This window comes from Grus americana, chromosome 4, assembly GCF_028858705.1.
Source record: "Grus americana isolate bGruAme1 chromosome 4, bGruAme1.mat, whole genome shotgun sequence".
NCBI lineage: Eukaryota > Metazoa > Chordata > Aves > Gruiformes > Gruidae > Grus > Grus americana.
In genome coordinates, this window is record NC_072855.1 from 81,100,370 (window position 1) to 81,117,834 (window position 17,465).

Consider the following 17,465-nt stretch of genomic DNA (forward strand, 5'->3'; position numbering starts at 1 on the left):
GAAGCTATGTGCAGAATCTGCCACGGGAGGTCATCGTGTCCTCGGTCTCGCTGGCTGAGCTGGCCGCCAGAAGGGCATTAGTGTTTTAAAAGTGAATGGCTTTGGAAAAGGTAACGAAGGAAGAGGTCACTGCCTCGCTTTGCCGGAGCAAAAACATTAAACTGAATAATAAATGCTCGACTGAATGAGATGAATCTTGATCGGGAGGTAGGGGAATAAAGCAAGCCCCCACTGGATTAAGTGAAAGACTAGAAAAGGCTGAGCTAATGGCAGGGGTTTGACACCAGAAGGTCTTCTGTGCAGCCACCAGCTGCTGCTCTTCTGTGGGTGAATGTTAGCACATGGATAACACTAATCCCTGTGTGTCTGAGCGATAACAATCTTCTAGCGCTGAGGTATCGGGCCCGAAAGCAGACAGTGAGCAGTTACTAATGCTGGCAGCGTGCTGGGAAGATAAAGCAATCATGAACTCTACTAACTGAAGCCACGCACAGTACTTTGTGTACTGTACTGAAATTGGGATTGAAATCCAGTAGCGACAAGGATTCCATACTGGGAGTAAGTGGTGAAGTGATTTATTTTACCTGAGATTGGCGTTCAACGTGGGCGTAAAAGCAATGTCAAGTGCAGAGCCGAAAAGTCTGGGCTGTTGTGTGTAGGTGACTTTTGTTGTTCTTAGGTTTAGGTTTCAAACTGTGAGTATAAGTAAGATGATAGCTGCGTAAATAACAATACAGCGCATGCTAAATTACAGTGTAGGCTATTGCCTGTTTCTTGGATTTCTGCTGACTGCTCTTCCCAATGTCTTAGGCAGGCTGTACATTTTTTATATATATATATATGTATGTCTCTCCAGAATGTCAAGGTAGTCCAGCTTGCACCATGCGTGTTTGTTGGTTAGTAGTACTGGCCAACTTAGAAGGAGGTAGTTCGTTCCTGAGAGTTATTGACAAAGACGTTGCCACTGCAATTCATTCTGAGTACGTTCCTGTCCTTTCTCCAGACTTTTTCTGTCCTGCATTTTGTGCTTTTCTCTCGAGTTTCCTTCTAAGTTGTTGTGACTTGTCTTTTAATAACTACTTAAAACATGATCTCGTACAAGTTGTAACAGACTTGTTAAAGTCAAAATTTCACTAGCATGCAACCTACTTGAGGATGTGCCTTCTGCCTCTGTTCCAGCTGGGTATCTTAGGTGTTATAGTCGTCTTTTCTGAGCAGTTCTCCTGTGTTAGCCCACCTGATTGCTGGGGGTCTTCCTAACTCCTCCTGGCTTCAGCACTGTCTATGGATGTGTGCTGACAATCTGCTCTCTTTTTCAGAATTCTGTTTAGATTTGCCTCTGTTAGTTTTGTGTAACGATAGCTATTGCTGTCTGATAAGTCTCCACTGCTCCTTTGGCTTTGTCCTCTCTGTGGGGCTAGCCCATGGCCTTTACCCTGGCCCTCTCGGCCGTGTACCGTGGCCTCAGGTCATTGCCTCTTTTGTTGCAGCAGACTGCTGGGCTGGCCAGGCTACCTATGTCCTGTCTGCGCTGCGCCTCAGGACCCGCTGTCAGAGAGAGCAGGACTTGACTTTTTAGGTATCCGTTCCTGGTCCACTCTGCTGCTTGTTTTGTGAGGGTTTATTGCAATGGTCCAGCACAGTCGGGTAGGTATTTTGTGTGTGCTTGTTCTTGTCGATGCTTTCTTTGCTGTCTCTGCTTTCTTATTGTCTAGGGGATTGGCAGCATGTCAACTGACTAAAAAGCTTGTTCAAACGGGGTTTCTGTTGCAGTGTACTGTGGCCACAGTCTTGTTAGGAAGCTGTAGCTTTTCTGGCCTGCTTGAACTGCAGTTCTTGCTGGAGTGTCTTTTACAGATTCTGGTTTCTGAATGGTAGACTTGCTGTGTATTATGACAAAGCAATATCGCTCCATTTTGTGCAATTGAGCAGTTTTAGGTCTTGGAGAGTTAACTGAGATGCCTCGAGGCTGGGAGCCCTCCTTTTCTTGGGCAGTCTCTTTTCAGCGTGCCTCTTGCTATTGCGCACACTTAAAATCCCGTTTTTTGTAGCTAATGAGTGCCTCTAATGTTCTTAGACCTTTGGCTGTGAAGTTTATGTTGATCTCAGAGTTTCAGCTCTGACTCTCTGTCCCCTTGGAACGTAATCACAGCTTATGCACGAGACTAGCCTTTTCCTCAGAGGACAGTGTGACGTTTGTGCTCTAGCGGATGATTGTTCTGCTGCTTGTGGCTTCCCATCCCGTTCAGCGTTTTAGTCTGGACAGGACCGATCTTTGCTGATGCTAAGATGCTATGGCGTGGTACGCTCTAGAAATTATTTCTAATTGTATCCGCCAAGTCTTACGGCTGTTTTGCACACTTCAACTTGTGTGGTACAGCTAGAATCTTAATCACGTTTGTAGTTGTTTAGCTCGGGTCAGTAACGGCTTTTCATGATACCTGTTAATGACTTAGAGTTAGCGTATGCGTGCACTGGGGCTGATGGAATTTGTCCATGCCAGAGATGAGTCACTAACTTTGAAAATTTCCTTTTCTCCCAAGGTTGTTCACCCGTGATACACTCTAAGTGATAATGCATCTTAGTTTTATGTTTTATTGACGGTCTGCACTTGCCCGGTGCTCTCAGATGAGGACTTCTCCAGCATCTGGCTGCACTTTTGGCTTTAAATACTGCTGTTAGCGTTGCTTTTGGGATTGCCTTTACAATCCAGCCGGACTCCTGTTGGCAGTAGGTCAGAAAGCATTGCTGAAAATATGGCAAATCTCTATTTGCTGTGGAGCATGGACTGGAGGTCTCTGGATCTGTTGAAGTCCCTCTGCAGAACCCTCCTTTTAGTGACTTTTTGTCTGGCATCTTCTCTGTCTCTGCATTTGCTGTGCTGTCTTTGAGGGGGTTTTGTTTGCGTGTTCTTCTGCTCTGCTTGTCTCGAGCGCTGGAATGTAACCTGATTCTTCTTCTGCATCCATCACGATGCTACCCGTGGACTGAACCCTTTACATTGCATTTACTTAGCACAGCATATCCATCAGCTGGTGCTTCCTGTACCGCTCTGTCACTTTACCTGCTGAGCTCCTGTGGTCTGAGCTGGTATACTTAGGCTAAACTGCTGGCTGTTACCATACCGATCCTTGTTTTGGATAGCTGTAGTTGTTTTAGATCTTGGAAGACATTTCTGTAGGGGACGAGATATTTCCTGCTGGCTGGAACAGTATGTCCATTGAATGATCTTGCCTTTCATTAGGAAATACTTAAGGTCTTGAAAGTAGATGTAGGTACTAGAATTCTCAGCCTCTTGATGTAAGTACTGATTTCCACTTCTGATTCTTGATTTTAGGGTGTTATGTTTGGGGTTTTTTTGTTTGGTGGTATGTCTTACCTTATAGTCTCTCTTTAAGGGAGCACTGTGTTCATTGAACAAGGCAAGTAATTGGATTTTTTTCAAGCATTGCTCCATGCAAAAGTGCCTGTCTTTTTTTCTTTTTTTTTCTTCTTCTTTTATTTGAGTTAGAAGGCAGCTTTATTTCTTTGCTCTTTATCTCCTGTGGCCAACTCGGTGTATGGATTTGTAGGCAAGAAAGCCTGGCAGCTGATGTTACTAGCAAGGTTTTTCCTAACATCCTGCCTTTCTGCTGTGTTTCTCAAAGTCAGTTGGTGTGAATCTTGTTAACCTGATGAGCTGCCAGTGTATTTTGTGTATCATACACTGAGTTAGGACTCTGCATAAATTGCAATTGGCTTCCCTTGTTTACCAGAAGACTGCAGCTGCAGCGTAGCTTCCTAGGCGTGCGCGCACAAAGGAAAATACTGGGCTTTAGATGCGGTGCATCTGCCCTGCAGACTCTTCGTGAACGCCACGGGTTTGGGAGCCGGTGCGACCCCCAAGGGAACTTTCACCTCTGCTTTTCCGTGCTGCCTCTGACCTGCGATAACAGTTGCAAGATCACAGCACTGGTTAAACAATGGCTATTATGACTGTACGTAGTTTGGGTTTAGGTTTTTTGTTGTTGTTTTTTTAAGAGGACTGTGGGTTGTTTGTACAATTAGCTTTAATCTGATACACTAACAAAAGTGTTAGTATTTGAAAGTCCTTGGTTCTAGTTGTGCCTGTTGCGACAGTATGTGGTCTTGGACAGGTCGCTTTTCTGAGCGGTGACTCACTGGCAGCGCCTGCCCTGCTGATAGCACGGAGTGCCTTAAGACCTGCGCTGTATTTTTAACCTTTTACCTGCTGTGTGAGTGGCTGGGGAGGATGGAAAGAGCTAGAAGGAAGTTCTTAGTTGCTCTTTTTTAAAGAGAGGGAGTTGAGACATGTTAAGAGAAAGAAATGTTATTGTGAATCTGGACATAATTAATGTGTAGATATACCTGAAATGAAAAGATGTAAACAGATAATGAGTAGAGCGTACCTTTTTACCTGAATAAGATGCAATGCTAGCAGGAGCCAGGATGTGGTCTCTGTGAGCGATGCTTGATGCTGCAAAAAATACACGTCTGAGAAATGCAAAGGTGGAAGGACTTGCACGGGAGTTGTCAAATGATATGGAAAAAGGGGATTGCACTTAAACGTTCTACTAATACGATTTCTGCAGTGGAGACAGACTACAAATTTAAGGCCCCTGGAAGATGAGAAACTGCTTCAAAAGGCAGTGTAGTCAGCCCTGGTAGCAGGGGGTTCAGGTAGCAAGGATCGGGTGCTGTCCGTCTTTGCTCAGGTAAAGCAGTGACCAGGAGATGCACGCTGCTGATAGAAAGCTTTTGGTAGTACCTGCCCCCTCGCCAAAAAGGAGAAGATGGAGAATGCATGAGTCAAAGAATAACTTGTAGTTGGAGAGTTTTGGTGCAGCAGAAGCAGGGTGGGTAATACAAAGGCTGGTAACCATTTAACAAGGAGAACGGAGCGAGAAAAAGCTGAGCGGAAGGGAGAGGCAAATTTAGACTGCGGTATTGGCTATCGCTGAGGATAAATCAGAAAACGAGTCTGGCTCAGGCCGATGTTGAATAAGCTAACGTAAGAAACGTGCTAGGTTTAGAATATTTTGCAATTAATCCAATTTTGTCCCGACGCACTGTGAATCTGGACTGTCTCCATGGTATTCAGCAAATCCCTGGTGCTCTCTAAGGTACAGCCTTAATTGTGCTGGGCTAGGTATTGTGCATGTATTGATTTCTGTTTAAAAATCCGTTGTTTACTGATATCACAGAGACAGACAAATGGTCCGAGGACAAGCTTGCTAAAAGTGTTCCTGTCGGATCCCACAGCCTGGAGAGGCAGACAGATGTTGGAAAGGGAGATACTCATATGGTGGAGCTGATTGTCTCCTAGCTGATAGGACTTTTACAGTTTTATTTGTCTGGCAGGATATGAGAGAGAATGAGATGCCCTGGACTAAATCTTTGGCTCGTGTTCATTATTGAAGCTTCATTTCAAAACAGTTTCACAGAAATCAAACCAAGAAACAGAGATGGAGAGGCTTTCTGTCCTTACAGGAAATAGCTATGCTGTAATCCAGGGCGAGTTGAGGTATTTGTAGGCTAGCTTTGAAGTAGGCTATTGCTAAATGGAATCCATTAAGATCTCTGTAGCACGCAAAATCTGCCGAGAGTCTTAGGAAATAACACTCGAGTGACTTGAGCACACCGGTTGGGGCTAGCGGGGCCGTGTTGTCAGGCAGTAAAACAAACACTGTTTCCGTTTCAGCGACAGTCTATACGATGTGGACGTTCTTTTTGCTGAACAGCAACGTTTCATCCAGTTGCTTCTGCTTTGTACAAGTGATGAGAGAGGAGAATCGCATCTATGGGATGGTATTTTTTTTGTCCTTCAGTGGCCAAAATGAAGGCTCTTAGCTTTTTGACAGGCCTGTGATGGCTAGCAGATTTGGCATTTGTTGTTCTTAGCGCTGGTTTAGATCACTTGTACGGGTATGATACACTTTTGTGGAACGGAATATAAGCTTCCGGAGAGAAGGCTTGCTTTCTCTGTTTGCTTTTGTAAATCCTTTGGCCCTTGGCCTCAGGAGTCTGCAGCCTACAGCTTGGAGTTAGTCTTGTAGACAATTACGACTAGTTTGGTGTTTTCTAGGGGAGGAGCTAGTTGTGTGTAAAGTGATGGAATGAGTAGATATTTTCACTGTGCACGTGGAAAATTATATGACCCTTTAACCAGAAATGGGGAAAGTAAATACTTTAGGAATGTCTTATTTTAATGCCCTGAAGGCGTTCTAAGAAGCAGTGAAATGGTGCCGTCCAAGTAAGCCAGGTGTAGCACCTACACGCTATCTATCTAGATTACCTGAGAAACATGCATTATACTAGTTAGGAGATGTTTCATATATTTGTAAAGGGAATATGATATTTTATTACAGTAAGAAAGCTGAGCTCGAAAAATGGTTTTGAAACCTAAATCAAGTTTTTTTTGAAACCTAAATTAAGGAGTTACTAAGACTGCCATCTGATAATGTGACAGTACATGACAAATAGATATTACCCCCCCCTTTTTAGAGAGGACTCAACTGAGACAGTGTGGAGTGGATTGTCCATTTGCTGCGTGACCTTGGACATCAGAGATGGGAACAAAGTCTGTTTTGGACTTGAGCTATTGCTTTGGACTATACTGCGTTCCTTATTGAAACGGCCGAGCGAGGGGTGGGAATGGGCAGTGACCTGAATAAGGCAGAACGTGTCACGTAACATGCTGAGTGAACAAGTTGAGCAGAGACTAGACCAAGTAGGTTTATAGACGTTAGAAGGATATCGATTGATGGAATTTCATTTCCAGGTTTGGAAGTACAATGCTGAAAGGTCTGTTCAGCGGTGAGGTTTGTTGATGTTGCTAAAGAAGAGAAGGATGAAAATTAACCTGCTTTTTTGTAGATGACAACTGTACAAGTGAGTGGAAAGTGCCGCCTAAAGACATGCTTGAAGAACTATTACACTACATCAAGTTTACATCCCGTACCTGATAGAAGGAAGCAGGGACAGAGTGCAGTTTGAGGTAATCCCGGTACTGTGACAGCTAGAATGATCCATGCCACTAACCTCCGTTACCTGAGCAATTGCCAAAGCTTCAGCGATCAGAGAGCCGGTGGGTGCGGAGTTCTGCCCTGGCAGTGACACAGCATAACCTCTGTTCTGGCTCCCGCGTGCTAGGCAATTGAGGGGGCAGCAATGGGAGAAAGGAAATTAAAGGGGAGCGTAAGTCCCCTGAGGAATTTTATTCTCCTTGCTTTCCTCTCCTTCTCTGCCTGTGTAGAAGGTCTGTATGCCCTGGGCCACTTAACGAGGCAAGTGTTCTGCGTTTTGCTCCTTGTAGGTGATGGCTGATGGGGCTAAGGAGACTTGCCGTAAGCCTACAGTGACGATAAAGTTGGTAATGTGAGTAGGAAGAAGCAGTTGTAAAAGGGCTAGATGCTCCAGCGGTGGCGGTAGGGTCAGTTGTTTACACCCCTGATAGAGTTAGTAAAGAGCTACTGTGAAGGGGATCTATGGATATTTTTTCTCTGCCAAATAAATGTAGGTTAAAAAATGAAGACGACCTTTAGAAATCTGGCAGTCTATTTTGTCTTGTGTCTTCTGCTGGCACAGTTATTTTGGTGAAAAAGATCTTTCTGTCAGTGCAGGTTTTTCCTGAGAAGACTGGAATAAGTTCTTGTAGCGAGAGTGTGTTTTCGCCAGGAAAGGCTATACTCACCCCTCAAGCCCTTTGCTGGCACAAAGCAAGGTCTAGCTGTATCGACAGTTAGCTCACAGCATAGACCTGGCCTCAGTGTAAAGGTCTGGGCAAAGCTATTTATTTGAACTCTGTCTTAGTTAAGCACATGTTGTAAGAGAATGAAGGTTGTTTGTTTTTTCCCCCCCGCATATAGTGTATTGTCAAAGAGGAGAGCTTCAAATTAATGTCTGAGTTTTTTCTTTGGTTGTTTTTTGGGTTTTTTTAATAGCATCTCCCAGTTAGGAGAACATGCTCAGCAAGGACTTGGAAAGGAGTAATTTTCCATTCCAAACTTGACAGTATTTTTGAGCCTCTCTGTTTCATGTCTTTAATTTGGTGGGGTGAAAGGGAAAATGATCTCTAATCCAGCTAAACCCATCTCACTGCAAACGTGGGTTTGTTTGCTTGAGATTGAGATGCACGTGAGCTCTCTGTAAATGATTAATGAAAGGGGTTAGAGTGGTGGTTCGCTCTGACACTCTTACAATTTGAAGTACATGTACTGTGCTTTGGATATGAGTTGTGTGGGTTTTCTTGGTTTGGTTTTTTTTTGTTTGTTTTTTTTTTCTTCTTGGTATTTTAGTTCTGCTGGGTTTGAGAATAAGTGTATTCAGTTTTTAAGTCACTGATGGGAGATAGAGAAATGAGATGTTTAACATACAGCACGGCTTCTTGAAGAGAGCACGTGTCTAAATTCCTGTTTAGTGAGTAAGTTAATTCCTGTCCCCAAGCAGATTTTGCTCCGGCAGAAGTAACGTCACGAGGGGCAGAATGGGGCTGACTCTTACTGCTTTTGAAAAAAAAAATTACTTTAGGAATGTAAAAACACTATTGCTGAGATACTAAGATGAAAAATATACCACTAATATAAATAATGTGGAGAAAGATAACCTTTGTTTCTGAAATATGCATTGCTATGGTATTTAGAGATCTATTTTACCCTAGAGCTCTTTGCTTTTCTTCTATGAGTAAGGGATTTGGTTTGTTTAGATGTTACCTAAGAAAAGAAAAAGGGTGTTAGGTCTTCCTTGTAATTAATGGATTTGATGATAATCACGTAGAGTGGCAAGTCTTTTAGAGGCTAGTGAGAATCTCCACCCCAGCTCCATTTCTGATTTCTTCTCTTGCCCTAACTGCTGTTACAAATTGCTTACCACAGCAGAGTGCTCCTTGCCCCTGGCATAATGTTGCACAACCCCCCTCTCTGGTGATTTGCAGCAATATTCCAATTAAATTGTTTATTGGTGTTCATCTATTTGTTTGTTTAAAGCTGAATGCTGTGTGAGTTAGATAAATGTCCTCTGAGTGGCTGAAAGAAGTTGTTCAGAGGCAGCAGAGGCTCATTAAAAGGCTATTTAAGAACTTACAAGTAGCTTTGCTGCACTGTGGATTTCTTTTGATAGAAGAGGCTCCATGGAAAGAGTCACAAGTAGTATTTCAGCCTGATAGTAGATGGGCTCGAGTGAACTAGCTTGTCGCACAGAATTCACTTTTTGCGCAGAACTGTATCTGTTACAAAGTTCAGATTTTCCTTGTCTTTTTTGTTACGAAGGCACCCTGCAGCCTTTGCAATCTCTTTATGCAACTCCATCCTCCCGAATCCTTCAGCATTTTCTTCGTTTTCTGTGACTTGCTGGCTTTGCCTGCCGTCTTAATGGAATTTGGCCGTCTACAATCCAAGGGGTTATATTTGGTGGTCTCAAGTGGGGACTCTGCCAGGAGACTCACTGAGCCCTTCCTTGCAAAAGATTTTTCTTCCTTTTACTTGCCACAGGTAAAATGGTGTACTGATGACTTGGGTAAGTCCCCATCAACTCTACTAGATGTTTGGGGAGCAGCTAGGAAGTAGCAAACAGGGCTTCCTCCTAACACTAGATTCTCATCAAGTTTACCATGTCATTTGAGGTTTGTTGGGCAGCTTGTGTTTTTATATGACTTATTGTTGGGCTTATTTTCCATAACAATTTGGGAAAGCTGATTATTTTTTCCTCCCAGTCCAGGAATAATTGCTCATACTTTCCCATCACTGAGGCAGCTGGTTGGAAATTGGCAAAGATTTCCCAACTTTGCCAAGCTAACTGTTTTCTTTCCCTGCTGAGAGCCCTCTAGCACTCTCCTTACCTGTCTTAGAAGAAAAATGCAGCCTGTGTTCACACTCTTCACTTCATTTACCTTTCTGACTCCACCTAACCTAGCACAGTCCAGGATTATTCTTACTCGAGGACTGTGTGTGACTGGGCTTAATCCTGTGCCCCTTTGTCATCGGGGGATGTCACCTAACTCGTGTGACATTGTTCTATGTAATCTGTCGGTCTGTTTTCTCAGCGATGCATAGATTTGCACAGGAGCGTAGCTTCTGTGTGAGCACGTAAGGTGAAGTCCCCTGGGCTTTCAGAAGCGCTTCCTGCCCAGCGATGCCTGTTAAAGCCCTGATGGATTTTGCCACATTGTGCATGGGCTGTAGAAGGAGCTTCGAGGTATTGTCGTGACTATGAAAAAAATGTGCCTGCAGCATCTAGCCAGAATTTGTAGTCAGTCAGTGATTCCAAACATGGATTATTGCTCTGTGACCACAGACAACATAGTTACTACTCAGTAATCATAACAGCTAATTATGGTTTCAGTTTTTGCTGCCTCGTGGTTGCCTTTCCTGTAATCTCTTAGTACATGGGGTCTGGGTTTTGTAGAAAGAGGCTCCGAGCATTTTTCTGTATAAAAGTCTGGCCAACTCGTGTCCGTCTCAGATGACCGAGAACCAGTGGGTGTCACGGTACGTCTGCTCTCTGCCTCCTCTCTCCTGCGTGCTTTTCTACAACGCTATCGACACACGCACGGTTAGCCCGAGAGTCAGGTATGCCCCTCTGCTCTACCGGCACTCTGATGAGAAAAAAGCTGTCACGTAGAAACAGTTTCACCATGTAGAGGTGGAACAGAGGCAGTTAGGGTAGCCAGCATAGTAGCGAAAGCATGGCTGTATACCCAGGCCATTGCAACAGGAGACGACTCAAGTAAAGAGTCATTCCGAGGTGGTTTGGAGCTTTGGGGTTTACCAAACTGAGTTTGAGGTATCCCAAGGTGAAAAGGAAAAATGGAAAGCCAGCTGAGCTGTTTACCCCAGGCCCCTTGAGTTGAAAGCCTCAAAAGTGCTCCGCACATTGCACGAACGTCAACTGCGCCAGCTGTGGAGGCTGTCAGTTGTGTCCTGGGCCCTTTGCAACTGCCCTGCGCTCCTATTTTTGGGCTACAAGTGTCTTCATTCACTTGCTGTGTGAATAGATGATCAAGCTCTGGAGCTGTGTTGCTCCAAGCTTAGGAGGCTGGATCTGCATGTTCCTGTTCAGTCAGTCCTAACCTAAGACACAAATCTTGCGGGTTTTTGAATGCCAGACTGTATGCTGCTAGTTTCTATGGTAGTGCTGCCATATGCTTTCCAAGCTTATTTGCCAGTGAGCTACAGTGATGTGTGCTGTCTTTTTGGCTCAAAGAGGGCACTCTGCATGATGGTGAAATGCCCACATCCCCCTCTTTTCCCCTGCTCTGTACGCTGTAAGGCTTCAGGCATAGAACAGGAAACAGGAGAGAAGGCACCATGCTTGGAGACTGCCAGGCACCCTGCCCCGGGTGTTGCACGCAGCAGGCAGGACTAGGGAAGCTCGGCTTTAGGAGAGGGAGCTTGAGCAAGGCAGTGAGATTGGGAAGCCCGGCAGTAACTGCTAAGCCAGAGGATAGCTCTTGGTTTTGGTTGATGGTCACTCCTTAAGCAAGCATTTGAGAGATTCAGCAAACTGGGCCTTAGAGCCAAATCTCATTCAGTGAGGATGCTAGAGATGGGTGACAGGATGCTCTTGCTCTCTGTAGCCTTGGAGGGCTGGACTGCGTGAGGAGTGTGCTCCGGGTACGAGGAGGCTAGCTCATGAAAATCATTCCCATGCTGATGTACCGATCCTTCTGAGAATTGTCCTTGGTGCTCTGCTTCTGGATTGTCCAGATGTGGCCACGGGTTAAACAGTTTTGGGTGTGTGCACGTGTGTTGTGATGGGGTTTTGTTGTTCCAGTTGGCTACTGCGGCCTTAGGGCTTGTCTTTTGCTTTTATCTCCTCCTTTCTCCAGTGAGTGTGGTTTAGGAATAGACTGGCTAATCTGATGCTTTGATGATGGTCTCCCTGGTCACTCTTGAAGTTATAGTGGCACAAACCACCTGATTTCACCCGTCTCCTTGAGAGTCCTTCCTTCCTTTCCCGCTTGTTAGGAAAGGGGGTGGGTGTGGGGGTGTGCACGTGTGGCATTTGCAGTATAAGCAAGGATAGGTAGGAGCACAAGCCCAATGCTTGTGATATAATAACCATCTAATTGCCTTCATCAAATCACACAGTTGCTTGTCTTGGCCACAGAGAGGAAAAAAGCCCCTTCTCCTTCCTCTGTGATAATAAGCTGGTCCTGTGTCCTGATGGGAATCCACCTTCAGCAGAGCCCCAGGGCCTGCACAGCTAAATGAGAAGAGTTTTAAGCTTGAAGCCTGGCTTAGCCAGGCTGCTGACTGTTTCACCTGGCAACTAACAGTCCTTTTTTTTGCTGCAGTTTGGCCCTGGGCCCTTTCAGAGGCCTCTGGACACAAGATAAATAATCTCTTTTATTTGTCATAGGCACCTGTACAGCTCCTGGTATGGCTGGCAGTATCTGAGACTCTTGCAATCCTCCAGCGTATGCTGCTGTAAAGCTGAAAGGTGACTTACTCCAGAAGTACAAAGAGCAAGCAGAAATGCATCAAAGGTAACGGCTGTGGTCGTTTCTTTCTGACCAATCCACAACCAATGTATGCTTCAGCTGTATTCATGACTTAATATTTTGGTTGGGCACTTCCAGCTTGCGGTTATGTGACAGGAAGAGGGGAAAAACATAAACTGGGTCTCTAGTGTCAAGGTAAACAGACATCCTCCGGTGCGTTTGGGATTTGGCTGTGGGCTGAGCGAGTGTGCCCTGAGTGCTAGACTGGTGGGAAAATATCTTGTGGGAAGAACCTCTGCGGTCCTGTGAACCTAAAGGAAAGTGGGATTAGACTCTGGGGTTGTTCCATGCCTGAGTAATGCCCCAGAAGAAAAGGAAAACTGGTCCCTGCAGAGTGTAAAATGTGGTGTTAACAATAGGACACTGTGTCTGCGCTACTGTTACAAAAGGTTTTAGCTTAGAGACCTGTCAGCATTTAATTACAGTTGACTTTTAAAACAGTCTTTCTTGTAGGGAAAAGAACATTTTATTATTAAATCTGCACTTAACCTTCACAGACGCAGGAATTTTGAATTGGGTTTCAGAGGCAATTAAGCACCTAAATCCCTTTTGAGATGAGATCATGCCAGTTCTTTCCGTAACAAGGGTGCACAGTGTTTATTGCTGCTTTTTGTACAACTGCCATTTATGTTGGGGTTTGGTGGTGGGTTTTTTTTTTAGTGTTTTTTTTTTTAATTGTTTTCTGGCTCAAATAACTAAAGCTAGCCTCTTTCGTTTTATTGGTATAGTCCTGTGACTGTTGCCTTATAATTATAAGGCACCTGGGAGGAATTTAGTCTAACAGTGATCTTCTTTCAACATGTTGTTACATCACCCATGAAAAGATCAGAAAGATAACCCTTTGTCCTTGGTAAATTATAGAAAGTAGAGCAGCATAAGCAAGCTGGAATTACTATTTTGCAAAACAATGTGTGGGCTCACTAGGGAGAGGACTGGATGACCTCAAATAAAACTTGCCACTCAGAGAAAGGAGATGTCCCACTGATGAAGTCCAAGCTTTGGAACAAAAAAGTCCCAGAAACAGACGGGTTCTGAGCATGCCAGCTCTGAGATACAGGGACTTTTTGTTAGAATGACCTGTGTTAAGTAATGGTTTGAAGGGGTGTTAGTCACAGGAGAATATGCAAGGGATGTCTGTGGAAAGCGATCTCAATGCTGTCTGAAAACAAGAGACTCCTAAAATTTCAGAAATGCCTGTCATTTGTGGTTATCGGTGGTGCTGGGGTTTTATCCCGTTTGGAAATGAAGTCCCACTTTTTTGGGGAAATAACCTGCACGATTGAAACTGAGGGAGTTGAAGCACCTTGGTATTTCTGAGAAAGCCTCACAAAGTGCGTACGTCTTGGAGAGGTATTTGGAATTAATTCATAGCTCTTGAAAGCGTTGGCTGAAGAAGGGGCCGCTGGATGGTGCTGTTGTCTTGTGGTTGGCCAGCGTAGAAACTGGTTACCTAAGAGGCATGACCTGTACCGTTAAAGCATTCTGTTAGAGAACTCATCTTTTTAAAAGGTAAGAGTCTGGGATTCAAGACCGATAAGCATGGTGGTGATGTGTAAAAAACATTGTATCATTTTATGAGAAATTTATGCCTCCTGGTCAAGAAGGGAAATTTAAAACAGTCTGGCTATAGTCATAAGCGTTTGGGAGACCGTATTCGTAAAGGCTTATAGAATGGTGAGCAAATGAGAGCAACGCTGCCAATGTGGATACAAACCCCAATTCTGAAAGGCAGTAGGTAAGGATGTGGTCTAAACAGATGCCTTTGAGCTTTCATTAAGTTGTAAATCTTTATTTCAAATAAGCTGCTTACCTGAAAATCAAGACAGTAGTGAAGAGTTAGAAAGGAAGAAGTCAGAAGTTGTTTTAGGAAGACAGTTTATCCCAGAGAACACGAGTGAGCATATGTACCTATGCGCTGTAGGAGGGGGTCTACACACAGACTTTTCCGGACGTAAGGAGTAGGAAGTCCAGAAGAAAACCTACGTGTAGGTAGAGCTTACTGGTAGTTTCTGAGGTCAAAACAAGCATTTCAGAGAAATGTGGTACCGTGCTCTGTGAAGATGGGCATGGTCTGACTTAGTTCCCGTTGGTGCCCTGGAGGAGCACAATTTTTAATGTAATTAGTTGCTTTCAGGCACATAATTTGAGACGGCTTAAAGGGTCTGTCTTTTTCTTTCGAAAAGTGAAGAAGGGGAAGACACTTCTTCAAAACCTGTCGATGTTTTTTAAAAAAACGGGGGGGGGGGGCAAATTAAGTATATTGTTTGACTTGAGCTTTGGGCTTTCTTGACCTGCAGCAGACCATTTTATGTCATTTTATCTGCCTTTTACCATGCGTTTAAAATAGGGCCATTGCTAGTTGCCTACTTGGTTAGGAGGTTAAAAGGAAAAGTGAAATAGTGTATATGACATAGCGTGTATGTTTAAGGCACGGAGTTTTGTCAGAGGAGGAGATGAGAACCGGACTGCTTTCAAACTCCAGTTTGAATAGACTGTGTGTGACTTCAGAAAGGAACTATTTCTTCGTTCATTTTGTTGTTGTTCTCATAAAAAGAGTACGTATCTCTGTATACATGCCTATGTACATGTGTGTGCACATTTCATCACCGCTTCCTGCAAAGTTTTAGGATACTAACAGTTGTGACGTCTGGGTTGTAAAATCGAGTTGCAGAATGCGTTGCTTTAAGGACTGGCTTTCCTCCTTTTTTTTGAATTTTTTTATTTTTTTGCCCACCAGTTTGGACTAACTACTTGCAAATTATTCGAATCCAAAGAACGTTTGTGAAAGCTGGGAAGACAGAGGGTTAAGTGTTATACTGCAGGAATCTGGGGCTAGGTCTTTGCCTGAGGTGGAGCGCTTCAGATGCAGTTATGCTTCCAGCGCTTTGTTTTCTCGGCCACAGCTGTCGAGGATGTCATATGTGGCTGTTTTGGCCCCTGTCATCCAGTGAAGAGCTAACTCTGCCTTTTCAGCGCACAGTCTTGGCATACCTCGTTAAAAATTCCTGACCGACTGCTCGAAGCTTTCCTTGTTCATGTCTGTGCAAAGATTTAGGAAAGCTATTAGGAGCTAGCGATAGCCAGAGGGCTGATAATATAGCTGAAAGTAAATGATTAGGTGGTGCAAGGTGTCACGCTCCTTGTGCTTTTTAGGCTGTGCTGCCAGCTATTTTGCCTGCTTGGTGGTGTTTGTACAAAAGGTGGCTTACTCCTCTACGAGAGAGCTGTGCTTAGTGGTACGAACAGTATGGTTTTGTTACTTGTCGACTAGTTATGTTTTCTCTGTTCTCAAATGGGAAACTCTGGCTATGTGTGTTCTTGTCACTGCCTTCCGTGACCTTGCGAATAAAGTCAGCATGTCTAACTACAAGAGAGAGTGCCTTAAAGTTGCTGTGGGAACAAGTTTGAAATACGGTGTTTTCAGAGTGGCAGCGGGATAATAAAGATTCTGCTCAGCCAAGCAGAAATGCTGATTTCACATTAGGGTGGGATCAGCTATATAGCGATGAGCTCACTCTATCTTCTAGCGATGGAATTTCAAGTTGTCTCTCGTTTAGTTAGTGCCCGAAAGATAACACTGAGAAAGTTAAACCTGTTTTCCATGCCCAGCTCCTTTTCTTTCTCAGCCAGAGTGCATCACGATTTGCTGGTCGTGGGCCACGCAGGGAGGGTATCCATACGACACGGCTTCCCAAAGCCACTTGGGTTGCTGGCTAGAGAGATGCTGCTGGTAGAGGGGTGAGGAACTGAAAGAGGATGTGGGTCACTTTTTTTTTTTTTTTTTTTTTTTTTTTAAATTCTTGATCACATATAGGTTATGGCACAATGCCACTGGAAAAGGAGACAGCGCTTCAGGTTTAGTCGTGCCCTGTGCTTATTATAGTTCTGTTGTGGGATTCCAACAGCTTGCCAACTGCGAGGGCCTATCGTTACATAGTCATCCCAGCAGCGGAGCAATCTGCCTCGTGGGTGGGAAGAGCCACTTGACAGCTGCCCGGAGTCACTGGGTGGGAAGAGCTGATGCACAGACAAATGACATGCTAATCCCGAGTAGGGAAAGGCCTGCGATGCCGGCCGCGCAGGACAGGGATTGTTGCCAGGCAGATGTCGCGGCTACCCAGAACAGGCATTGCTCTGCTTGTGCCAGCGCTGGCCTTGCTCTGCCAAATCAGTAAACGCTTGGGCAAAGCGTGAATAGGAGAAACATAGCTGGGCATCTAACTCGGCTATGCCTAGGTGCATATGAGGGTCGTTGGGAAGGTTAACGCAGGCGTTTCTGCAGTGTAAGCTGCACGTAGGAAAATTCTTCTGCCCAACTTCCTGCTTTCCTGCTGAGCTTTGACTGCAAGAATAGCGAAGAGAAAGCATCAGAAAGCTCTCCAGGGAATGAGCAGCAGGATGGGCTTAGGAAGGACAAAGCACTATGCTGAAGCTTGCTTTTCAGCAGCCGGTATCTTCTAATTGCAGCCCAAAATGTAGAGAAAGAATTTAAAAATACAGCGGTGAAAGTGACTTTCAGTGTTCATGGCTAATTTTGCTGTTTTTAACTCGGCCCAGAGTTAACTTTGAGTTTATTACATGATGAAGACATCATAACTGCTGTTTTTGAGAATCAGACTGGCATTTAGATCCAAGCCTAAGTCTATTTATGTAAGCGTGAGGCAGAGTATTCTTACTAAACTGTTAGAATTTCCTGGTGATTGTGGTGTTTAATTTACAGCCAATTGCATTTAAGAATGACCTCTTTCTAATGTGGTATTTAGTGAGTCTATTTTAGTAGATAAACTCCCCAACTTAGCAATGTGAATTTTGTCTTCCTTGCATATTATTCTAAAACCCCATTAAAACAGAAATAAAAGTAGATCTTAATGTGATAATTTTGATTTATTAACTTGAGGTGGGTATAAACTCTTCCTGTCTGAATGTTGATAATGTTTATCATTAAACGGAGATGCTGGCACGTACG

At 44.3% G+C, this 17,465-nt stretch overlaps 1 protein-coding gene across 3 annotated transcripts in view; it reads left to right on the plus strand.

Moving 5' to 3' along the window:
* Positions 1-1,545: 1,545 nt before the first annotated feature.
* SLC4A4 (solute carrier family 4 member 4) overlaps positions 1,546-17,465 on the plus strand; it is a 217,059-nt gene continuing 201,139 nt past the window's right edge. For 2 of the 3 annotated variants that reach the window (XM_054823526.1, XM_054823527.1), the window contains exon 1: positions 12,358-12,484. In XM_054823526.1, coding sequence (XP_054679501.1) covers positions 12,474-12,484 — 11 coding nt within the window. In that variant the 5' untranslated portion in view covers positions 12,358-12,473. Of the gene's footprint in view, positions 1,648-12,357; positions 12,485-17,465 lie in introns of those variants that run through there. The other variant, XM_054823524.1, reaches the window with a different exon arrangement.